General features: G+C 40.5%; 2 protein-coding genes across 5 annotated transcripts in view; both read left to right on the top strand.

Annotated features, from left to right (window-relative positions):
- Window positions 1-26297, top strand: part of asip1 (agouti signaling protein 1) — a 213461-nt gene that overhangs the window by 106251 nt on the left and 80913 nt on the right. The gene's annotated exons all lie outside the window — the stretch shown is intronic.
- Window positions 1-26297, top strand: part of LOC133535324 (scm-like with four MBT domains protein 1) — a 39646-nt gene that overhangs the window by 10722 nt on the left and 2627 nt on the right. The window contains exons 4-19 of one of the 2 annotated variants that reach the window (XM_061875034.1): window positions 697-785; window positions 1241-1493; window positions 4009-4106; window positions 4198-4299; window positions 4392-4551; window positions 4710-4792; window positions 9202-9328; window positions 9572-9685; window positions 12470-12512; window positions 12582-12646; window positions 12742-12881; window positions 13032-13141; window positions 13459-13634; window positions 19069-19247; window positions 19343-19567; window positions 26131-26259. In XM_061875034.1, coding sequence (XP_061731018.1) covers window positions 697-785; window positions 1241-1493; window positions 4009-4106; window positions 4198-4299; window positions 4392-4551; window positions 4710-4792; window positions 9202-9328; window positions 9572-9685; window positions 12470-12512; window positions 12582-12646; window positions 12742-12881; window positions 13032-13141; window positions 13459-13634; window positions 19069-19247; window positions 19343-19567; window positions 26131-26259 — 2093 coding nt within the window. Of the gene's footprint in view, window positions 1-696; window positions 786-1240; window positions 1494-4008; window positions 4107-4197; window positions 4300-4391; window positions 4552-4709; window positions 4793-9201; window positions 9329-9571; window positions 9686-12469; window positions 12513-12578; window positions 12647-12741; window positions 12882-13031; window positions 13142-13458; window positions 13635-19068; window positions 19248-19342; window positions 19568-26130; window positions 26260-26297 lie in introns of both variants that reach the window. The other variant, XM_061875032.1, reaches the window with a different exon arrangement.

The raw sequence follows: 26297 nt of genomic DNA, 5'->3' as shown, positions 1-26297 counted from the left end.
GTTTATACCAAAAAGTTTTATTTTGGTTTCATCTGACCACATGACATTCTCCCAATCCTCTGCTGTATCATCCATGTATCCATTTTGGTATAAACTCAACTCGTCGTGTTTGGAGGAAGAAGAATACTGAGTTGCATTCCAAGAACACCATACGTACTGTGAAGCATGGGGGTGGAAACATCATGTTTTGGGGCTGTTTTTCTGCTAAGGGGACAAGACAATTGATCCGTGTTAAGGAAAGAATGAATGGGGCCATGTACCATGAGATTTTGAGCCAAAACCTCCTTCCATCAGTGAGAGCTTTGAATGGTTGACCAAATACTTATTTTCCACCATAATTTACAAATAAATTCTTTAAAATTCCTACATTGTGAATTCCTGGATTTTTTTTCACATTCTGTCTCTCACAGTTGAAGTGTACCTATGATACAAATTACAGACCTCTGTCATCATTTTAAGTGGGAGAACTTGCACAATCGGTGGCTGACAAAATACTTTTTTGCTCACTGTATATGTAATATTGATTATTGGATTTATCCTTTCAACAGTGTAGCTTGATGAATTGTTTTAGCTATATCTAATATGATAAATGAAATCGGATATTATAGATAGATCTTCCAGCTGATTGATGCAAGTCCAAACTGCTCTGTTGGATGCTAAATGTCTTTATGTACGGTATGTATGACTCCACCACAGGTGTGCGTGAAAAGCGCCAGGACTGGGAGGCTTTGCTGGAGAAGGTCCTGGCCGAGGAGTGCAGCGCGCCTGCCAGCCTGCTGGAAACGGTAAGCCGAGGGAATCGCAGCAGCTGCCCTACAGAGATGACTCACTTGCTGGGTGGAGCTGAAGCTGCATTTCTTTCTCGTCTGTGTGTCTGTGCCAAGAGCGTTCCTCTGTAACACTACTGACTTGCCTACTGGTAAAAATGAAACTGCTGTAAAATTACAGGAAGAGGAGAAATAAAACCATCCTCACTATGAGAGCAAAGTTACACTTTATACCCTAAGGTGTTTAGTTACTGTCATGTTTGTTTTATATTGTATTGTCCCGGTGGATAAACACCTGTTTAAGAGAAAGCAAAAACCCTTCAAAACTCAAATTTTTAGATTTATTGGAAATATTTAGAGGCTCATATTTTTTTTTCATGCAGCACATTCCCAGTGAGAAATGTCCTCACCATACAGTACGCTGTTTTAGTGTGTGTACTCTCATTTCCACATTTAACTCTCATATCTCTTAGCCTCAGCGTGGTCGAGACCCAATGGAGCTGCTGAGCGCCGGGTGCTATGTGGAGCTGCAGGACAGCGTTGACCCGGGGCTGGCTTGGGCTGCAGAGATCGACGAGAACGTCGGAGGAAGGCTGAAGCTGCGGCTATTCGGCACCGAGGGTCTACCGGACACACCCGCAACCCTCTGGCTCTTTTACCTCCACCCACGCCTCCACCCACCCGGCTGGGCTCAAGAGCATGCCTGCACCCTCAGGCCTCCATCCGGTCAGTGGCGCCGACATGACTCACAATTACTAATTCTATTTATTCTTGGAAAACAAAAGAAGAACATTGAATATGTTAATGTTATTGATCCGTTGGTAGAGTCAAGCACTCTCACTAATGTTATTCCGAAAAAAAAAATGCTTGATGGTATATATTTTAAGTATTGGAGTTAAAAGTTTACAGATTATAAACGGCACACTGAAAAGGAAATGAATAGTATTAGAGGTACAAGAATAAAATAGGTCAATGTAATAGGTGAAAAAAACATATTTGTCTGTTGCCTTTGTTTGCGTATAAATTTTGACATTCACTCAAACTTTATTACAGTACGATATAGAAGTGGGGGTATTATTCAATTCTTAGATACATCACAATTCTAAATCAATAAAAAAAAAGTCAAATAAAGAAATTCAGACATTTTAAAATGTGGCACTAGCACGGACACACACTGAGGCAAAACACAGTAAAAGGAGACATAGCCATGGTTACCGCTAAGGAAGCTGCATTTAAAGTAGTAAAACAACAAAAACAATAAGTCATTCTTACATTTCAACAGAAGTCCTGCTGGGTTATTAAATTAGAGTGGAGAATAATATCCACTCAGCAACACTTTAAGCCATAGATATGAGTAGGTAAAGACAACACCTCTTTGAGCTGCGTTCTGCTTTAAATAAAATTTAAATTAATTAAATTAAATGAATCAATTAAAATAAATGTATTCAGGCCAATGGGTCCAAAGTGTCTGGGAATGCCATGTTTTTAAAAGGCACGGAAACTAAAACAACAAGGATGATTGTTTACTACGTAGGCACGTCGCTTAAGAAACTGCTACAGTGCACACATATCGAGTCATAGATATCTATGCTGAATGCAGTCTGAAATCCAGAAGTGACCCAATGAGCTTTACATACATATAAATTAAGGGTAGATCGTAAATTTATAATTAAAACACAGGCTTTAATTGTGAGGTGCCTAAAGATTCCACCTCGAGTATGATTACCATTCATTTTAGGAAGCGTATGAATCTTTAATTGTTTTATAACTGTTTTTGTAATATTATATGTTTACCTTTGTAACTTGAATTTAGATAATACAACTTTTATTGTTCTGGTTTGTTGGGTTATAGTTTTATTGTTCTGGTTTGTTGGGTTATTTTTTATCTCCCCTCAAACACTGAACATAAAAAATATTTGGCATACAAACATCAGTGGCTAGGTGCAGATTCTGACGATAGAACTTAATTGTTTTTAGATATATATTTTTTCTGTTTTATGTTTGTTAGGTCATGTGCTTTTGATTATGTTTCTCTTTCATTATTCTGTACAGCATTTGGGTATTGTTCTTTTTAAAGTGCTTTCTAAATAAAGTAGGATTGGATTGCATAAAATAGAAGGGCGAATTTAATTTAGGCACTATAAATAGGAGTCTTATAGCATGCAAATTTTATTTTAGTTACTAATGCACATCAATAGTCATGACACTAGAGAATGAGTGGTTTTTGAAAATAGTTTTTTTTTAAATTACAGATTTGTTGTCTGTGATTGATATTCTTCAAGACTGTAAAAAGTGTTAATTGCGACATCAACTCTCCCGTCCAAAGGCAAAACCTAGTAACTCACTTCTAGCTGATTTTGGGAAAACAAAGGAAAACCAATCTTTCTTGATGCTGTCTTACAAAGATCTACAAAGTCATCAAACGTATAGATGTTTTCTTGAGCTTTCATTTTCTTGCCGATTGAGCCATGGATTGAATCTGCTCTCATGAACGTGTGCCCTTTCTCCAGATATTTTATCACAATCTCGGGTGGGCCCCATTATGCGTTTGCACATTGGGCAAGAGCCGTGTACAGCGTGCAGTTTTTATTTTGACCTCCACAGTTATCTGCCCCAAAGAGTATGCAAGGGGAAGAATCAAGAACAATACATTTAATGAAGCTGCTTGCAACGTCCTGGGCCAATCTTTCAAATATCCCCTCGTGCCATAATATCACATAATCAGGTTGACCGTCGGCCCCCATTCGTGCAAATGTCTCATCAAAGACAATAAGGCGATTGACAAAGAAGCTCTGATTGGTCCCTTGTGATACTAGGTTTTTCTGTTGTATCCACGCGGTTATGTGGTAGTTGCTAGGTCCTGCCATGCCCTTAACAGCTTACTTACGGAACAAATTACAATATCGCATACACTAATGTAAAGCTTATCACCTAGGAACTCCAAAATGATTATCAGCTCAGTTTTGATCAAAATTGAGTTAGTGGGTTTAGCCTTTGGACGGGAGAACTCTGCATTGTGTTCTTTCATTCTGATGCAGCATTCAGGCAGTATTGTTGTAAAGCCATTTTAAACCTAAAGTCAAACATTGTGTGTCCCTATTACTCTATATTTACAACTACATAGCACCGCGGTGTTTGTGATCCTTGCTACAACGTATCCTAACATATTAATAAAAAAAACAAATTGGTTTTATTTACACTTAAGTAGTTTCTGCAGCTGATTTGTGTGTGTTTATTTCAGGACTGATGTCCCTGCGAACAGAAGAAGAGTGGGAGGAGGTGAGGCAGAGGATTATTGACCTGCCTCAGGATGAAGCTCTGACTGCAGAGCTCAGTAAGGTACTGACAACAGTTAGTCCGAAGCACAGAGTCGGTGAACTGTGTATTCAAAATTGTCTGAGAGGTTTTTGCTCTTGTGTGGTTGTCCCAGGACCAGCCTGTCATCGCTGCACATTGTTTCAAAGAAGGAATGAAGTTAGAAGCGGTCGACCCTGCTGCTCCTATATCTATCAGGCCTGCCACTGTCGCCAAGGTAACATAAGATGTCCATTGGCTTTCAAATGTGTTTGTTCATGTCAAATGAACAGAAAAAATACATTTAAAATATATATATTTTATCTTTAGGTGTATAATAAGCTATACTTCCTGGTGACAATGGATGACCTTTGTGGCATTGAGGAGTCTGAAGATTCTGGGCGGTCTTTCCTGTGCCACAGAAACAGTCCAGGGATCTTTCCTGCACAGTGGAGTCTCAAAAATGGACTCCCCCTTAGCCCACCACCAGGTGTGTTATAGCCAAATATTTTTCCTCATTATCAAGACCTGATAAAATCACTCATACTGATATACTAACCTCACTACGAGCTCACTCCCACTTGCATTGGTCCCATCTTTCTGAACAACACCCGTTTATGTCTTCTGTATGTTTTGTGTCGTGTACAGGGTACCAGGGTCCAGACTTCGACTGGGCAGATTACCTGAAACACTGTGAAGCCGAGGCAGCTCCTCAACACTGTTTCTCAAATGTAAGTCAACATCACCTTTAACATCTAGTAAGGAGGTTTCAGTGACAAGCAAATGTGAAAGCTATTATTGGTTACTAATACTTCTCTGTTGATATGGGAAGACAGCATGTGATAGGTACTTGTTAGGAGGCCTGCATTCTTTCATGTTGTCCATACAGTGGTACCTCTACTTAAAGGGCTCTATTAGGCAAAACCAAGTTTTCTAACCTGACCTGCAGTTGTGTATTTGACATCTGTATTCATTCCTGAACATTTGAAATCGAACTGTGGAGGCATTCATAGATATGTACATGTATAAAACAATCTTAGTTTCCTTCATACTTCCAACAAACAAGTTGTTTGGTATTGGCGCCAGGTGTGACGTTTTCGCCAGGTGTGACGCCGGCGGATTGTCCATATATGGTAAAAATGTACCCAAAGTGCTTTGCGCCCCCATTACATTGTAGTCTGACGATGTAGTCAATAATCTACGTCTTTTCCTCTATCCCCCTGTTGTGGGGCAGACTGGCTCGTACATGCACATGCATCCTCCGCTGTTGCCATTTCTCATAAAAATTAGTAGGGCTGTTTATCTTTGGGCACCACACAATTCGAATACGATTCAATTTTTGGGGGTAACGATTCGATTCAGAATCGATTCTTAATTCAAAACGATTCTCGTTTCAAAATCAATACTTAGAACACTAGGTGCCAGGTCTATGATTAACTATATTCCTCCATAAAATAAACAGCTTTGATACATTTCTATATTACTTCAAAGAAAATTATACCCAAACATTTACTGAAGTGGCTGGACAGGACAGATTTGGGGGGAGAAACATTTTTTTTATTATTATTATTATTATTAGGGACGGCGTGGCGCAGTGGCAGAGTGGCCGTGCGCAACCCAAGAGTCCCTGGTTCAAATCCCATCTAGTACCAACCTCGTCACGTCCGTTGTGTCCTGAGCAAGACACTTCACCCTTGCTCCTGATGGGTGCTTTTTGGTGCCTTGCATGGCAGCTCCCTCCATCAGTGTGTGAATGTGTGTGTGAATGGGTAAATGTGGAAGTAGTGTCAAAGCGCTTTGAGTACCTTGAAGGTAGAAAAGCGCTATACAAGTAAAACCCATTTATTATTTTTTTTAAATCCGTCCATCTATTTTCTACCGCTTATTCCCTTTGGGGTCGTGGGGGACGCTGGAGCCCATCCCAGCTACAATCAGCCAGAAGGCAGGGTACACCCCGGACAAGTCGCCACCTCATCACAGGGCCAACACAGATAGACAGACAACATTCACACTCACATTCACACACTAGGGCCAATTTAGTGTTGCCAATCAACCTATCCTCAGGTGCATGTATTTGGAAGTGGGAGGAAGCCGGAGTACCCAGAGGGAACCCACGCAGTCACGGGGAGAACATGCAAACTCCACAAAGAAAGATCCCGAGTGCAGGATCGAACCCAGGACCTTCGTATTGCAGATGCACTAACCCCTGTGCCACACCAATCGACATTTTATTTTTGTAAATCAATTTAAGAATTGTTACAAATTAGAAGCTTCCTGCCAACCCAAAAAGGTCAAGAGGATGGATGGATGGACAAATAAGAATTGCGTTTTATTGAAACATCTTTCTGCGATGAGGTGGCAACTTGTCCAGGGTGTACCCCGCCTTCTGCCCGATTGTAGCTGAGATAGGCACCAGCGCCCCCCGCGACCCAAAAGGGAATAAGCGGTAGAAAATGGATGGATGGATGAAAAATCTTTTTTTTTTTTGACACCCGGAAAAAGCAGCGTATCGTTCTAACTTAACCTTTCAGAAGACTTGCTATGGAAGCGCTAAAAACTACAACAAAATATGACACGGCGAAGACGCAGTCGAAGTGGAGGCTCGCAAATAAGACCGCCAACAAAAGCCGCATATAAAGGAGACTGTCAGAAAGCAGCTTGAAGCAGATCTGTAAAAGAAAATCTATGCAATATGTTGACCATAGGACTACAATTACATGTTAGTTAGACCGCAAGGAAGTGTTTTAAATGTAGAAAAATAATCATAACATCACCCCCTTTAAAAAGTGCCCGAACTTAAGAGTGTTTTGAGATAAGAGCTGTCTCACTAAGCCAATTGTTATGCTTTAAATGTAAGCAACACATTTAGTAGAATGAAAAAAGGTTTTCTTGAGAAATACAGTTTCATATTAACTACTTCCTAAACATTAGGAAGAAATACTGACAACATAATTGCATTTACAGCACAATGTATAAACAAGGAAAGAACTCAAAGCAAAGAACTTTGGATCAATTGTTGTCGTCATATCAACACAAAGCATTCCTGATAAAGCACAGTGTTATTTACAAGTGTAACAGTGAGCATTCCGCGCAGCCCAGCGCTGCAAATCAATCAATCAATGTTTATGTATATAGTCCTAAATCACAAGTGTCTCAAAGGGCTGCACAAACCACAACGACATCCTCGGTAGAGCCCACATAAGGGCAAGGAAAAACTCACCCCAGTGGGACGTCAACAATGATGACAATGAGAAACCTTGGAGAGGGCCGCAATGGATGTCGAACGGATCTAACATGATATTGTGTATGTCCGATCCATAGTGGATCTAACATTACTGTGAAAATCCAGACCAAAGTGGATCCAATATAGTAGCGAGAGTCCCGTCCAAAGTGGAGCCAGCAGGGAACCATCCCAAGCGGAGGTGGATCAGCAGCGCAAAGATGTCCCCAACCGATACACAGGCGAGCGGTCCATCCTGGGTCCCGACTCTGGACAGCCAGTACTTCATCCATGGCCACCGGACCGGACCCCCTCCACAAGGGAGGGGGGGACATAGGAGAAAAAGAACAGAAACGGCAGATCAACTGGTCTAAAAAGGGGTCTATTTAAAGGCTAGAGTATACAAAAGAGTTTTAAGATGAGACTTAAATGCTTCTACTAAGGTAGCATCTCAAACTGTTACCGGGAGGGCATTCCAGAGTACTGGAGCCCGAATGGAAAACGCTCTATAGCCCGCAGAATTTTTTGGGCTCTGGGAATCACTAATAAGCCAGAGTCCTTTGAACGCAGATTTCTTGCCGGGACATATGGTACAATACAATCGGCAAGATAGGCTGAACTAGACTGTGTAGTATTTTATAGGTAAGTAGTAAAATCTTAAAGTCTAGCAGCCGCATTTTGTACCAACTGTAGTCTTTTAATGCTAGACATGGGGAGACCCGAAAATAATACGTTACAGTAATTGAGACGAGACGTAACAAACGCTTGGATAATGATCTCAGCGTCGTTAGTGGACAAAATGGAGCGAATTTTAGCGATATTACGGAGATGAAAGAAGGCCGTTTTAGTGACGCTTTTAATATGTGACTCAAACGAGAGAGTTGGGTCGAAGATAATACCCAGATTTTTTACCTGCTGAGCTTTAACCAGTACCCACATACCCATTGGTTAAGAGTTAATTTGAGCGGATTTGCAAATGAGCCATTGCCGTTGGGATGTGAGATTTAGTGAGGTTGGCCTGCATCCGTTACTTTAGGCCCTTTGCAAGGACCATCACTTCATAAGACAACACTGCATTATTACAGTTTTACTGTGTTGTGGCTTATTCTAAATCTTCTGATTGTTTCTACAGTGCAATGTGAAGGTCCCATTAATTACTGGTGGGAGGAGCGATAACAGTAACTATACAAGTGTCGATATTTGTACGCTTTTTTATGAGCAAGCACAACCTGGAGCCTTTGATTTTGTCGCTTAATTTGATTATTTTTGGACACTTCTAAGTAGCGGGACAAATAATTATATTTCACATCCACTTTGGGAAATTGTGTGTGTGTGTGTGTGTGTGTGTGTGTGTGTGTGTGTGTGTGTGTGTGTGTGTGTGTGTGTGTGTGTGTGTGAGTGTGAGTGTGAGTGTGAGTGTGAGTGTGAGTGTGAGTGTGAGTGTGAGTGTGAGTGTGAGTGTGAGTGTGAGTGTGAGTGTGAGTGTGTGTGTGTGTGTGTGTGTGTGTGTGTGTGTGTGTGTGTGTGTGTGTGTGTGTGTGTGAGTGTGTGAGTGTGTGAGTGCGTGCGTGCGTGTCCTTAAGAAAATCCCCTGCTGTACTAATGTTTGGGAGTGGGCAAATAAGAAAGAAATATAAAAAAAAAAAAATGAATTGTACAATTCCGTTACATTATATATAGTGTGTGGTGTTAACCGTCAGATTGAAATAAGGCAGCAAAAAATTCATTTCTTCATGTATGCAGTGACATTTCATGTGTTCTTGCTATGCACATGTGTAACCTACTTGTATGCACAAAGTTCCAAGAAATCGATGGGGTAGTTTTTGTCTAATCATTAAGGTGAAATCTATAGATGTCACCTTTGCACTTTGACACATTACGGCAGTAAAAATAATCATTTAATTGTTTGTTTTTAAACAGGAGACGTCTGAACACAGCTTCAAAGAGTCCATGAAACTGGAGGCTGTCAACCTGCTGTTCCCAGAGAACATCCACGTGGCAACAGTCACCAGGGTCAAAGGGCAATACGTTTGGCTCAGCCTGGAAGGTGAGAACCAGGGTGAAAGAATGTGTTTACTTCAGTGGATGAAAGTACATATTGTATGCATTTAAAATCTAAATTTACTGGGCTTTAAGCCTTGACACCTCTACTAATGAGGAAAAAACAAGGTATTTCTTTACATTTAATTAATATAGTCACAGATCATTCATTCTAACATATATTTGTCGCTCAAGCAGAATACCCTTTAAGGGAGGTGATAATCTAATATTTTTACCCGCATTAATGTAGGACTCAAGCAGCCCATGCCGGAGTTGATAGTTCATGTGGATTCTTTGGACATCTTTCCGGTCAGCTGGTGTGAGACAGTTGGCTATCCTCTTGTGTACCCTATTAAGCCTGCAGGTAAGCAGTATTGTACTTTACAACGTACGGTATATATTGTTGCTATTCTTACAATATTTACTGCAAAATCAATGAAAAGTTCGAACTGTACTATTTATTTATTTATTTTTTGTCCTGTCCAGCTTCTCAGGCAAATCATATAGTTGATGTAGATGCCCATATCGGCTGTTCAGATTCACTTTACAAAAGAGAAGTGTAGGATACTTCTCTTGTTGCCTTATTTGAATTTGACTTTATTAAATGTATTTATATTATCATGTGGTGCAGCCGGGCTGGAGCAGGAGGGGACAGAAAGAGAAAAAAAGGAAGACAGAGGGGGAAACCGTGGGGACAAGAGGGGAATCAGACAGAGAGACAAAAACAACAACAGCAAACACAACTATAACAACAAAAACAACAACAACAATAGAACAACACCAGCACATACGATATGCACAAAAATGATCGCAAAAGTGATAGCAAAGAAGCAGTTAGTGCAATAAATAATATAGAAATGACAATGAGCATTTTTACACTACAACTGGAGCAATACAAATACCAATAGAAAAAGCGCTATTGATCATGAACAATACCAATAGTTTACCTCTATTATTAACAATACAGTTGTTCAAATGCAACAATACGTATACATAATGATGACTAGAAAGATAAATAAATAAAAAATTTAAAAAAAAACTATACTATTGACATTTTGTTCTTTTAGATCCAAGCAACCTTTCAGATATTAAAATACTACACAATACATTTCAACTTCTCTGATGAGACTTTACATTGATAGAAGTCACTGGAATTTTCCAAGTAAAATTAAAGACTTAAAATATATAGGTGCAGATTTTTTGAAGGTTTCCATGTATTAAAACTAGAGTCGTCAAACTATTAAAATAATTAATCGCAGATAATTTTATTTTTCATCATTAATAAGTGTACCCAAAACCAATTAGGTTCATGTTTTTATGGCATGACTGGACAATTAGTTTGCTCGACTTCCGTCTTACCATCTTTCCTTTCTGCTGAGCTTTTATCCCAGTTACAGTAACAATCTACATTTTATGTTATCAATGCACTATACTGTAATCCTAACACAGAAGTGAAGCTCCACCTCTCTGAATGCAAGTGTGCCAAAAGACTTTTGCTGCATGGATGATGACTCACGGCTAGACTTGTCATGTCGGGAGAACGACTTGCCATGGTTTTGGACATGGGCTTTCCATAATGTACCCTTTCCTTTGTCCATTTCTATCGGCTATTTTTTTCCACTTCGTGGCTCAACAATAACTGAACGCACCGACATTTTCCCGCACTACTGAATGGACGAATGATCAGACAGGATGCGTGCAAGTTAATTGCACGTCAAAAAAATGAGCGATGTTAAAGGAAATTATAGTGAACTCGTTATTATTGCATTAACTTTGACAGCGCTACATGCAAACTTGAAAGCTTGTGCAAAGCTGATCTATTAGGCTTGTGCGCTGAAGATTGTGTCTCTTAAATTAGCTGAATAACCTAGGAAATTTAGTGTGTATATCTTCATTTACATGCAGAATATATGATCAGAATGTAAATTCCCAACCTAGTAAGAGGAGGAGATACAAATGTAATCATTTAGCACGAACTATATGATTTATAAAGCCTGTAACTGATTTGCATCTATGTTTAGCATGTTTGGTAAGTAGCACAAATTGCTGCGCCGTGGTGGGAACAAGGCATTCGCTGCAATATGACACACAATGAAGTGAGAGAATTATCTTTGCAACACTGCTGGTGTCACTAATCTACATTTCCCTGTCAGAAATTTAAATATTAGACTTACTGTCTGTCCAGCAATTCCATATTTGAGCTGATTACTTAAGGCAGGGGTTCTCAAACTTTTTTCACCAAGTACCACCTCAGAAAATAATTGGTTCTCCATTTACCACCATAATGACCAATATTAAAATATAGAAGCATCATAGGCCTATATATTCATAAAAAGTAAGGCAGGGGTTTTATTTAACAAGTATATTTTGTATTTTTGGCCACTGTAACATTACACACATTTTGAATATCTAATTAAGTGATTCTTTTCCACAGTTTGAGAATCACTGACTTTGTAGCTGAGATAGGCGCCAGCGCCCCCCGCGACCCCGAAAGGGAATAAGCGGTAGAAAATGGATGGATGACTTTAAGGGATGATTTCAAAGACAGCAGACGCCAAAAATAAACACTATACTGCCTATATGAAAAAACTTGTTGGAACATGCATTTTCCTGCATCTGGATCGTCCCAGCATGCCGTCACAGTTAATGCCAGCATCTTCCAGAGCTCACCTCTGGCACAAATTATAGTTGTGTGCTGCATGTTTTAAAACATAGCAAAAGGCCACCAGTTTGTAACATAAATCATGAATGTGCAATAAATGAGTGTCTCTATGGTGACCTAATTTACATAGGGTAGTACAACTTTTAATTATTTTCTTACTTACTTTTACTTCACTTGTTACCCACAACACGCCCATTTATTGTACACGCAATTTCATAGTTTGCACATGCTATTTAGCACTGCTTATTTAGGATCATGCCTACAATCTGAATATGATCCTGATTAAACATTTATTTTCATTATTTTATTTAAATTAGTTAGCAATAAATAGTGAGAGGGTTTTCCCCTCATAGCAAACAATATATTGTTTTAATCATTTTAATCATGTTACCAATCTGTAGATTTTCTCAAAAATGTAATGCAAACATCTTTAAGGTAAAACCTGTCTAGGAATTTGCTTTAAATTGATCTCCCCTTTTCTTTTAGTGGAGAATGTGAGAAAGATTGCTGTGGTGCAGCCTGAGAAACAGTGAGTATAAATAGTGTTCCTATTGTCCGACCTAGCCCGACTGACTCATTTTGCACCACTCTACAGCAGAGCTCCACCAAAGTCGTTGTCACCTGACAATGTAAAGCAGCAGATGGTTACCCACCCAGAGGCTGGTTAGTCAAATCTGTCATTGAATAAGCGCAAACTGCTTCCCTTTGTGTTGCCTGCTCCAACATTTGCATGTTGTGTTTTTAAATCCACTTTGCAGGACAGGGGAACGGGAAATACTGCTGTCCCAAGATCTACTTCAACCATCGCTGTTTCTCCGGGCCATACCTAAATAAGGGACGGATTGCTGAGTTGCCACAATTCATCGGACCTGGAAACTGTGTCCTTGTGCTTAAAGAGGTTAGATCAGATCATCCTTGTAAGATTCATGTTACAGTTATTTGAAGTAGATAATGTGGTCATACCCATTTTGCACATTTGACAGAGCTGCACATGGCGCCAATTAAAACAACCACCAGCATAAAGTGTTGCATTTCTCTGCTTGTGCAGGTTTTGACTCTGCTCATTAATTCTGCATACAAGCCGAGCCGCGTGTTGAGGGAGCTGCAGCTGGATCAGGAGAGTCGCTGGCAAGGACATGGAGAGACTCTCAAAGCCAAGTGAGGGGAAACACCATTTATCCTCAGATCCTTGTTATCTTAAACAGCAGAAATAGTACTAGAGCTCACAGCTGGACTGGTGTAGTATACATACTGGATGGTTGTGTGAATGTACTCAAAGCTCAAGTAGAAGTAAATATATGCACTGCATAGGCGCCAGGGCCCCCCGCGACCCCGAAAGGGAATAAGCGGTAGAAAATGGATGGATGGATGGATGATTTCAAGCATTTCATGTTGTAACCATGTGAGATGTAATACCAACAAGGCGGTATTGAATCGTGTATTCCTTGTTGAAAAGAGTCTTCTTTGATTTTTAGATACAAGGGAAAAAGCTACCGAGCCACAATGGAAATAGTTCGCACTGCAGATTGTGTGGCTGACTTCTGCAGGAAGACCTGCATTAAGTTAGAGTGCTGCCCAAACCTGTTTGGACCTCGCATGGTTCTGGAACGCTGCTCGGAGAACTGTTCTGTCCTCACCAAGACCAAATACAGTATGTGGATTCCTCATACACGCTTAGAACCTCTGAAGCAGGGGTGTTGAACTCATTTTTATTGAGGGCCGTATCGCAGTTTTGGCTGCCATCGGAGGGTCTCGTGTAACTATAAATATATTGTATACGAATGTAAATGTATAATTGCTTCATATTGATTATTCTATTTACAGGCTATATTGTTTTAAAGGCCTACTGAAATGAGATTTTCTTATTTAAACGGGGATAGCAGGTCCATTCTATGTGTCATACTTGATCATTTCGCGACATTGCCATATTTTTGCTGAAAGGATTTAGTAGAGAATTCTCCCTGCCCACTGGGTGTGAGTTTTCCTTGCCCTTTTGTGGGTTCTTCCGAGGATGTTGTAGTCGTAATGATTTGTGCAGTCCTTTGAGACATTTGTGATTTGGGGCTATATAAATAAACATTGATTGATTGATTGATCCACGATAAAGTTTGCAACTTTCGGTGCTAAGAGAAAAGCCCTGCCTCTACCGGAAGTCGCAGACGATGACATCACATGTTGATGGCTCCTCACATATTCACATTGATTTTAATGGGAGCCTACAACAAAAACAGCTATTCGGACCGAGAAAACGACAATTTCCCCATTAATTCGAGCGAGGATGAAAGATTTGTGTTTGAGGATATTGATAGTGATGGACTAGAAAAAAAAAAAAAAAAAATGTTTTAAAACAAAACGTGATTGCATTGAGACGTATTCATATGTTTTCAGAGACATTCACTAGGATAATTCTGGGAAATCCCTTATCTTTCTATTGTGTTGCTAGTATTTTAGTAAGTTTAACAGTACCTGATAGTCGGAGGGGTGTGTCAGCTGAGCTTACCGGGGCAAGCTCAGCTGATATCCGGTAAGAAGCGACTTTTTAACCACAATTTTCTCACCGAAACCTGCTGGTTGACATTCGGTTGGGATCCATGTCCGCTCTGATCCATAGTAAAGTTTCACCTCCGTGAATTTTAAACAAGGAATCACCGTGTGTTTGTGTGGCTAAAGGCTAATGCTTCCCAACTCCATCTTTTTACATTGACTTCTCCAATATTAATTGAACAAATTGCAAAAGATTCAGCAACACAGATCTCCAAAATACTGTGTAATTATGCCGTTAAAGCTTTGTGTGTGTGCAGCGCTCATATTCCTAACAGCCCGTGACGTCATGCGTACACGTCATCATTACGCGACGTTTTCAAGAAAAAACTCCCGGGAAATTTAAAATTGCAATTTAGTAAACTAAAAAGCCCGTATTGGCATGTGTTGCAATGTTAATATTTCACCATTGATATAAAAACTATCAAACTGGGTGGTCGGTAGTCGTGGGTTTCAGTAGGCCTTTAAAATCATAAGTCAAAGTGCTGATCTGATATTGATATCGATCCGATATCCTTCAATAAGCACACAAAGTTGGTCTTTTATTGTATTTTAATTAAGTTATTTACAAAAGATAAACATGGTAGGCTATAGGCTATCAGAGCTAAACAAATATCAAATAATCATAGTGGCATATTTCTTAAGACATGAAGAGTCTCCAAGGCAGAAGTGTATTAGAAAGTATCCAGTAACAAACATGTCTGCATCATTGAATGAACACAACATAAGCTTGACGAGCAACTGCACTTAATGAGGAATTTTGTTTATTGTTCGCAATCCCAATAAGAAAGAAGAACACAAATATTTTAAATTTTTGCTTTCTAATTCAAACTAATAGTCTTGTTCTGGGCGGTTAACAATGTTGCTAATGAGAGCAGTCCATTCTGCGTCTAAATCACTCTAGAATTTAATTCAAAAACTGCCAACAATTCTTCATTTGCGTTCGGTAACCTGTATAATAACCAAGCGGTGCCATTTGTTTACTACTGAATGGAATGCTAACATGGGGGACTCTGACTATTTTGGACTGGTAGTTGTCGATCCACAGCGATCCTTCTGCCACACGATTCCTCAGTGCTTACAAGGGGAAATCACAGTTCAATGACTGTCGTTGGCTTTGACACTAGGATTGCTTGTTTGCATCAAACGGTTGTTTTCTCACTACAATAAGACGGAACTATCCTTGCCCAGGCACACCCGCCTGGTTTTGGAGTGTAAATATTTGGGGTTTTGGCACCAGCCACTAGACTAGATCTGACCAATCTAAGTCTATGAGCACAAACTGATGAAACCTACTTAATTGACAAACCAAACAGTCCAGTTCCCATCGATTGAATGCCCAGAGATTACAATGACCTGAATGAATGAGAACATTCATAGACATGTTCCTAATCCTTATATTCAGGTTCAAAAAGATAAAGTTGTAAATCCTTATTTATCCAAAAATAATCGCCTTCTGGGGCTGAGGTCGCTGAGGTAGTTAAAAAGCTTCTCGGTGGCAAGGCCCCAAGGGTGGACGAGATCCGCCCGGAGTTCCTTAAGGCTCTGGATGCTGTGGGGCTGTCTTGGTTGACAAGACTTTGCAGCATCGCGTGGACATCGGGGGCGGTACCTCTGGATTGGCAGACCGGGGTGGTGGTTCCTCTCTTTAAGAAGGGGGACCGGAGGGTGTGTTCCAACTATCGTGGGATCACACTCCTCAGCCTTCCCGGTAAGGTTTATTCAGGTGTACTGGAGAGGAGGCTACGTCGGATAGTCGAACTTCGGATTCAGGAGGAACAGTGTGGTTTTCGTCCTGGTCGTGGAACTGTGGACCAGCTCTATACTCTCGGCAGGGTTCTTGAGGGTGCATGGGAGTTTGCCCAACCAGTCTACATGTGCTTTGTGGACTTGGAGAAGGCATTCGACCGTGTCCCTCGGGAAGTCCTGTGGGGAGTGCTCAGAGAGTATGGGGTATCGGACTGTCTTATTGTGGCGGTCCGTTCCCTGTACGATCAGTGCCAGAGCTTGGTTCGCATTGCCGGCAGTAAGTCGAACACATTTCCAGTGAGGGTTGGACTCCGCCAAGGCTGTCCTTTGTCACCGATTCTGTTCATAACTTTTATGGACAGAATTTCTAGGCGCAGTCAAGGCGTTGAGGGGTTCTGGTTTGGTAACCGCAGGATTAGGTCTCTGCTTTTTGCAGATGATGTGGTCCTGATGGCTTCATCTGACCGGGATCTTCAGCTCTCGCTGGATCGGTTCGCAGCCGAGTGTGAAGCGACTGGAATGAGAATCAGCACCTCCAAGTCCGAGTCCATGGTTCTCGCCCGGAAAAGGGTGGAGTGCCATCTCCGGGTTGGGGAGGAGACTCTGCCCCAAGTGGAGGAGTTCAAGTACCTAGGAGTCTTGTTCACGAGTGAGGGAAGAGTGGATCGTGAGATTGACAGGCGGATCGGTGCGGCGTCTTCAGTAATGCGGACGTTGTATCGATCCGTTGTGGTGAAGAAGGAGCTGAGCCGGAAGGCAAAGCTCTCAATTTACCGGTCGATCTACGTTCCCATCCTCACCTATGGTCATGAGCTTTGGGTCATGACCGAAAGGATAAGATCACGGGTACAAGCGGCCGAAATGAGTTTCCTCCGCCGTGTGGCGGGGCTCTCCCTTAGAGATAGGGTGAGAAGCTCTGCCATCCGGGAGGGACTCAAAGTAAAGCCGCTGCTCCTTCACATCGAGAGGAGCCAGATGAGGTGGGTCGGGCATCTGGTCAGGATGCCACCCGAACGCCTCCCTAAGGAGGTGTTTAGGGTACGTCCAACCGGTAGGAGGCCACGGGGAAGACCCAGGACACGTTGGGAAGACTATGTCTCCCGGCTGGCCTGGGAACGCCTCGGGATCCCCCGGGAAGAGCTAGATGAAGTGGCTGGGGAGAGGGAAGTCTGGGTTTCCCTGCTTAGGCTGTTGCCCCCGCGACCCGACCTCGGATAAGCGGAAGATGATGGATGGATGGATGGATGGATAATTGCCTTAGTCAATTTATTACAAAGTCTGAAAAGATGACAACACACACGAGTTGTTGAAGAAGTAGGAAGTGCGTTGTTATGAGTAAAGAAATCAATGGAAAGTTTTGGTAATGTTTAAAATCACAAAAATACGGTAAATGAGGTACACATTATATATTGTTATGACTGTGTCTACTCTTACATTGTATGTATATATATATATTACCGCGTGTATATAAAATGTTGATGGAGGGTTTTGAAGTTGTTTTGGAGGATCCTGCAAGCTTTTTTTGTTTGGTTTTTAGAAACCCTAAAAAAAAACTAAAAAAAAACTTTGTGTGCCCTTGTCTCTCTTAATGATTGTGAATGATGGGCAAAATTCCCCCCAAAAAAGTGCAGTTCCCCTTCAACTTAATGGATTATTGTGGCCGCTACGTGTTGCAAGAAACAATTACCACTCCTCTTTACCCTAAAACCAGCATAACTCCATTCTAGACAGTTAGTAATAAATAGGTTTGGGTTTTTCATACCTTCCATTGTTTTCTGTTTGAGTAATTTCACTTGGCCAAACCTTTTCTGACATTCCACTCAACAAAATGATAAAAGCATGTTTGATTCCTACTGATATCGAATCGGATTTATATCGGTACCGGCCAATACTCAAGACTCCAATATTGGGATATTATATCGGAAGTGAAAAAGTTGTATGTGAACACCTGCTAATTTAGGTGATCATTTTTGATAACAGAGAGAAATGTTGGAATATCTTGTCACATGATCAGATAATTATAAAGTGTAGAAGATATGCAGATGCATCAATTTTTTTTTTCTGGTAAAATTTAAAGAAAAATTAAATTTTTCAATAAAGGTGAAGTGTGGTATTGAGGCATATTATTTCTAGGCTTTCATGGACCACATAAAAAAATATAAGGGGCCTTGAGTTGGACACATGTGAGAAGTCAAAATGCCTTAAAAGAGCTCAGTTTAGCGAGCATTGGACGATTTCCTCTGTCTTGCTTTTTTTATATTAATGCAATATTTCCTCCAAAGACAGATTAAGGGATAAGAAGGGAAGAATATAGGTAAAAAAAAGAGGAAAACAAAGGAAGTTAAGTGCAGAAAACAGGCTCATATTCAAAGCAGTAAAACTCCAGTGTCGCTGTTTGAATTAGCAGTGTTATTAAAGTGTGTTATTATTGTTGGTATTGGTTAACTTCTATTTACACTTGAATAACAGTTAAAAGTTTAAATATTAACACTGTAAACATTACGGTTTGAGCTTTGTCTATTTCCTTTTACATTTCGTCTTGGAAAATATAATTTGAACAAATTAAAAACTAATTTTTTGCATTGGTGTTATTTTTTAATATAAGTGAGGTGCTGACTACTAATGTTTACTGTTATTCTAATTACTGCTTAGTGCAAATCTATGCTGTGTGTGTGACTAAAATCACTACGCTCTTATTATGCACATGAATTAAAACGATCAATGCTTTTCAAATTTCACTGATGCCAAAAATCTATTCTGGCATGCGGCTTTACAGCTTGTTTTCTCGCCCCCAGCATATTACTACGGAAAAAAGAAGAGTAAACGTGTCGGCCGCCCGCCTGGAGGTCACACCAACCTCGAGCCTGGAGTGAAAAGGAGAGCCAGAAGGAGGAAGAGGAGGAAGCAGCTCTTCGTCCATAAAAAACGGCGCTCTTCAGCCTCTGTTGATAACACGCCTGCTGGGTCTCCACAGGTAGCACACACGGGCACTTTCTTCCTGCGATGTGATATTAAAGGACTTTGAATCTACGCAATCTGGCTGCTGACTTGCATGTCTGTGGCTCACAGGGCAGTGGTGAGGAAGAAGATCTTGATGAAGATGACTCCCTGAGTGAAGACTCCGGCTCTGAACTGCAAGATGATCTCCAGGATGATTCCGAGCAGTCCGTAGAAAAGTCTCAGCCCACCACGCCATCGCCGTCCCCTCCTGCAACGCCCAGACCCACACGGCGGCGCCGGAAACCCCGCTCGCCCTCGTTCTCTGATGACGAGAACCATCCCCCATCACCAAAGGTAGTTAGAGTCCCAAATAATAAAAACAATTTGTAGCTAATTAGTGATGTGGATTGTCACTGATTTTCTTTTCCGATCTGATGCTGAGTAAAATTCAGGCTGGTATCGGTGATACCAATCCAGTACAGATACTTTGTGCAAATATACCTAATATGTCTGCTAAAATATTTAAAGTTGGGAATTTCAAATAACATAGCATGAAGAATACAGCTATTTGTATATTATTATTATGTAGAATTTATTATTTATTATTATTTATTTATTATTATATATTATTATATATTATTTTTTTAATATTGTATATTATTTATTAATATTATTTATTATTATATATATACTTATTTCAGACCCTGAAGTTTTTTCAGGTAGTGGCGTGCATAACAATATAACCAAGCTAATAAAAAAAACAGAAGACAAAATCACACAAAGTAAACGAACATAGGTTTTCAAACCATAACAAAAGGAAATCAGTAACATAATAAAAACCTAAAAATAAATACATTAATAAGGACTGCTATTTGAATAAAAGGTAAGTCACAATTCAGTTACATGAACATGTTAACGTGAAAATACTGAACATGTAAATAAAAGCATTAGACTATGACACTTAGCCTCAATCACAAGTTTAGTTACGTTTTTACACTGTTCCTGTTAATTATACACATTATCTCAAATAACTTAAGTATTGATGTTTTGATTTGAGAACATTAGAGCAGAAAGATCTGCGATATTGATATTTCAGTATCGATCCGCACATCACTAATATACAGTAATTATGCTAACTGGGTTGGCCAAATTACTATTTATGCTACTGAGATGTATTTGATTTCTATTGTAGTTAGCGATGTTTATCTTTTTCAGAACCGTTTCCCAGTGTATCAATTCCTTGGAAACACTTGTCTTTTTTTCAAACGGTTCCTTTAATGATTCTTATGTTATTATGCAACATGCGTGGAGAATCATTGGAGCAAATATTGTCGCCATACCATCTTATGGCGGAGAAATATTGTGTTTGCAATTTATCATCACCTATATGTGTAACGTAGTAAATGTAATTTTCACCAGGACTCCTTTGGTTAAAGTCCCCATGAGGAGTATGTTAAAGTACAACCCCTTTTTTTGCTGAAAAATGGAAAATGAAAACCAAGATGGCCAAATTCCTGTTCGTTTTTGGGTACTGTTATGTGTGTCCTATCATGATCGATGTCTCCAGTGATTTTCATGTTGATATGTACAGTAAATCTGGTAGTAGGGGCTATTTTTTTGTAATTTTGGAAGGTGGCTTATTCGCCATACCTGCAAAAAATGGGGACTTTTCATGCTTGTTAAGCCTCCAAAAAGCATCAAAAGGGATAAAAGAACACAGTAACTTCAATAGAGCCCATGCGGTGCTCTGCATTTGAAGGCCAGGGAAGAAAATTATGTTTTTAGGTTGGATTTAAACTGGCTCAGGGACTGGGATGATCTAATAGAAAAGGGAAGGCCTTTCTACATTCTTGGCCCTGCCACTGAAAAGCCTTTATCTGGTTTCAGGCACAGTCAGGATGAGCTGTTCTGAGGACCTCAAGGTCCTGCAGGGAGAGTAAGTCTGCAGGAGTTAAGTCAGATAAGGGCAGGGCCCCAGCAATTCCTATACACCATGCAGACAGTTCTGCAGAGTAGTCATGGTAGCCTGACTATCGCTATAGGCACCAGAACTGTTCCTTGTGGTGCACCATAGTTGAGGGTATACTCAGAGGAGGAGTATTGGTCGAAGCTTACGAAAATCTCCTGTTGATTCGGAATGACTGGAACCATTTTAATGCTGGGCCCTTTAATACCTACACATGACTCCAGCCATTAGCCGCTATGTTGTTAGGATTGTTAACCCGGAAACTGAAGTACCGCTTGGTGAATATCTTTATCGAGAGCCTTTTTTGATTGATTGATTGATACTTTTATTAGTAGATTGCACAGTTCAGTACATATTCCGTACAATTGACCACTAAATGGTAACACCTGAATACGTTTTTCAACTTGTTTAAGTCGGGGTCCACGTTAATCAATTCATGGTACAAATATATACTATCAGCATAATACAGTCATCACACAGGTTAATCATCATTGTATATACATTGAATTATTTACAATCCGGGGGGTGGGATGAGGAGCTTTGGTTGATATCAGTACTTCAGTCATCAACAATCGCATCAACAGAGAAATGGACATTGAATCAGTGTAGGTCTTACTTAGTAGGATATGTACAGCCATCAGAGAACATAGTGAGTTCAGATAGCATAAGAACAAGTATATACATTAGAAGTACATTTGATTATTTACATTAGGTTATTTATAATCCGGGGAGATGGGATGTGAATGGAGGAGGGTATTAGTAAATGGTTGAAGTTGCCTGGAGGTGTTGTTTTAGAGCAGTTTTGAAGGAATATAGAGATGCACTTACTTTTACACCTGTTGGGAGTGCATTCCACATTGATGTGGCATAGAAAGAGAAAGAGTTAAGACCTTTCTTAGATCAGAATCTGGGTTTAACGTGGTTTGTGGAGCTCCCCCTGGTGTTGTGGTTATGGCGGTCATTTACGTTAAGGAAGTAGTTTGACATGTACTTCGGTATCAAGGAGGTGTAGCGGATTTTATAGACTATGCTCATTGCAAGTTGTTTTACTCTATCCTCCACCCTGAGCCAGCCCACTTTGGAGAAGTGGGTTGCAGTGAGGTGTGATCTGGACTCCTAACAGGAGGTCTAAAAGAAACCGGACTAACTTGATCTGGGATGTTTGGAGTCTAGATTTGAGGGTTTTGGAGGTGCGGGGCTACCAGGTGGTGCAAGCGTAATTGAAAAAGGGTTGAATGAGAGTTCCCGCTAGAATCTTCAAGGTGCTTTTGTTGACCGGAGAGGAGATTCTGTAGAGGAATATCTTTCATTGGTTGACCTTTTTGATTACCTTGGTGGCCATTTTATAACAGGAAAGATTAGCCTCTAGAATGGAACCTAGCCACAACATAATAATACAAAATAGGACAAATACTACACGAAAATATTAACTCAATACGATATCAGCAGGAATTACAGTACACACTTTTGGGGCGGCATTGTGTAGTGGGTAGAGCGGCCGTGCCAGAAACCTGAGGGTTGCAGGTTCGCTCGCCGTCTATTGACATTCAAATAGCTGCCGTTGTGTCCTTGGGCAGGACACTTCACCCTTGCCCCCAGCGCCGCTCACACTGGTGAATGAATGATGAATGAATGATAGGTGGTGGTCGGAGGGGCCGTAGGCGCAAATTGGCAGGCACGCTTCCGTCAGTCCACCCCAGGGCAGCTGTGGCTACAGATGTAGCTTACCACCACCAGGTGTGAATGAATGATGGGTTCCCACTTCTCTGTGAGCCCTTTGAGTATCTAATAATAGAAAAGCGCGATATAAATCTAATCTATTATTATTATTACACCTTTGGTTTTGTAGTGTGTAATGTTGGAAAAGCTTTAATCAAGTGGAATTACTCCTGAGAACAATGGTAGGTATTCAAAACACTAACTAAAGGGCGGCGTGGCGCAGGGAGGGAGTGGCCGTGCGCAACCCGAGGGTCCCTGGTTCAATCCCCACCTAGTACCAAACTCGTCACGTCCTTTGTATCCTGAGCAAGACACTTCACCCTTGCTCCTGATGGGTGCTGGTTAGCGCCTTGCATGGCAGCTCCCTCCATCAGTGTGTGAATGTGTGTGTGAATGGGTAAATGTGGAAGTAGTGTCAAAGCGCTTTGAGTACCTTGAAGGTAGAAAAGCACTATACAAGTACAAGCCATTTATCATTTATTTATTTAACCTTATAACAGATTCATGCATTTGAAATGGAGTGTTGTGATTTGGGGAAATCTAGTGGCCTCAGTAATTCATTAATTTGATGACATGTCGCAGTTAGTTGAATGATGCGGACACGGTTGTTGCCGAATAATATCTAATACCGTAATATGCAATTTGAATTATTTGACACCTGTTTGACACTCTTTCCTCTAACTATAAATAGTATCATTTGTCCATGAAATGGTAATAAGTATACGTCTGCATAACATGGTATTTGATACTGAAAATGTTCATTTAATAAAATCAATAAATAGAAATTATATAAAATTAATCACCAACATTAACTCAGGAGCACAATATATAAAACACTTTAACCTACAAAACAAAAAATAATGCAACTATTTTTGCTGATATTTTTTTTTGGATCAAGCTCTATAGTGAAGACTTCTTGAGTTTGACACTGTTGCACTAGATGGAGCCTGAGTAGTACATAGTAGTAGTACATAGTAGTAGTACATAGTAGTAGTACAAGGGATGGCGTGGCGCAGTGGGAGAGTGGCCGTGCGCAAACCGAGGGTCACTGGTTCAAATCCCACCTAGAACCAACCTCGTCACGTCCGTTTTGTCCTGAGCAAGACACTTCACCCTTGCTCCTGATGGGTGCTGGTTGGCGCCTTGCATGGCAGCTCCCTCCATCAGTGTGTGAATGGGTAAATGTGGAAGTAGTGTCAAAGCGCTTTGAGTACCTTGAAGGTAGAAAAGCGCTATACAAGTACAACCCATTTATCATTTATTATTTATTTACATGTACCCTAGTTTGAAAAACAGTGGGGTGGGCTATCAGATTCAAGACCACCCTAAGGCCATGTCTACACTAAGTCGTTTAACCCCTTCAACAAATAATTATTATCCTAAGCCCCGTTTCAGCCACACCAAACCATCGTTTAAGGTCCTCCTCCTCGGACAATTGTTTACACGGGTAAGTCAGCCATGTATTTCTTGAATCTCCGGCACTTAGTTTTGTATGGACTCATTGATCGTATACAAAGTGAGTTCGGAGAGGAAGTGATGCCACTGTCAGTATTGTGGGTAGGGCTGCGAATCTTTGGGTGTCCCACGATTCGATTCAATATCGATTCTTGGGGTCACGATTTGATAATTAATCGATTTTTTTCGATTCAACGCGATCCTCGATTCAAAAACTATATTTTTCAGATTCAAAACGATTCTGTATTCATTCAATACATAGGATTTCAGCAGGATCTACCCCAGTCTGCTGACATGCTAGCAGAGTAGTAGATTTTTTTTTAAAGCTTTGATAATTGTAAAGGACAATGTTTTATCAACTAATTGCAATAATGTAAATTTGTTTTAACTATTAAACGAACCAAAAATATGACTTATTTTATCTTTGTGAAAACATTGGACACAGTGTGTTGTCAAACTTACAAGATGCGATGCAAGAGTAAGCCACTGTGACACTATTGTTCTTTTTTTTAATTTTTATAAATGTCTAATGATAATGTCAATGAAGGATTTGTAATCACTGCTTTGCTGCAATTATAACTAATATTGATAATGTTGTTGATAATATTCATTTTTGTTTCACTACTTTTGGTTTGTTCTGTTTCGTGTTTGTGTCTCCTCAATTGCTCTGTTTATTGCAGTTCTGAGTGTTGCTGGGTCAGGTTTGGTTTTGGAATTGGATTGCATTGTTATGGTATAGCTGTGTATTGTTTTGTTGGATTGATAAAAAAAACAATGATTTTTTAAAAATAAGAATCGATTCAGAATCGCACAACATGAGAATCGCGATTCAAATTCGAATCGAATTTTTCCCACACCCCTAATTGTGGGCATTTTAAAGTTAAAGTACCACTGATAATCACACACACACTCAGTGTGGTGAAATTACCCTCTTCATTCGACACCCCTACGAGGTGAGGGGAGCAGTGAGCATCAGCGGTGGCCACGCTCAGGAACTATTTTGGTGCTTTAACCCCCAATTCCAACCCTTGATGGTGAGTGCCAAGCAGGGAGGTAACGGGTCCCATTTTTATAGTCTTTAGTATGACTCGGCCGGGGTTTGAACTCACGACCTACCGATCTCAGGGCGGACGCTCTAAACACAAGGCCACTGATGATCAGTATATATTCTGCATATTAATGAAGACAGAGATGCAAAATGGATTGCATGCATTTTTCTGCTCACTTAAGAGACACTCCCTGCTTGGCACTCAACATCAAGGGTTGGAATTGGGGGTTAAATCACCAAAAATGATTCCCGAGCGAGGCCACCGCTGCTGCCCACTGCTCCCCTCACCTCGCAGGGGGTCATCAACGGTGATGGGTCACATGTAGAGAATAATTTCACCACACCTAGTGTGTGTGTGACAACCATTATTACTTTAACTAACTTAACTATCCACTTTTCACACATTTAGTAGATCAGCTTTGTGGGTGCTATTAAGTTTGCACGTGTTTTAGTACACGCAAACATTTTGTAAATCAGGCCCTTAGACGCTAACTGTAAACACACTGTAGGACGGCTTGTATCAAATCTGAGATTTTGGATGCAAACAGATATCATCCGATACTTGTTCTCTTGCTGATATCTGACCGACAGATCGGGACATTCCCAGTATTCACCAAACATAACGCCATGTGTTTTTTGTATTATTGACACAGAATTGGATGAATTAGATCGAGATCTTGTTAATGCTTTGATAACAATACCAAATTTAAAATCGCTCTAATTTTGCAGACGTCCAAAACAGAACCTCCCCAAAAGTTGTGTTTGGACACCAGCCCTCTGGAGTGGAGCGTTACTGATGTGGTCCGTTTCATCAGGACAACTGACTGCGCACCTCTCGCACGCATTTTTATGGATCAAGTAAGAGCTACACACACGTTGCTCTATGTTAATGGTCA

The sequence above is a fragment of the Nerophis ophidion genome, linkage group LG16 (genome assembly GCF_033978795.1).
Source record: "Nerophis ophidion isolate RoL-2023_Sa linkage group LG16, RoL_Noph_v1.0, whole genome shotgun sequence".
Taxonomy (NCBI): Eukaryota; Metazoa; Chordata; class Actinopteri; order Syngnathiformes; family Syngnathidae; genus Nerophis; species Nerophis ophidion.
This window is presented reverse-complemented; position numbering and strand designations above follow the sequence as displayed.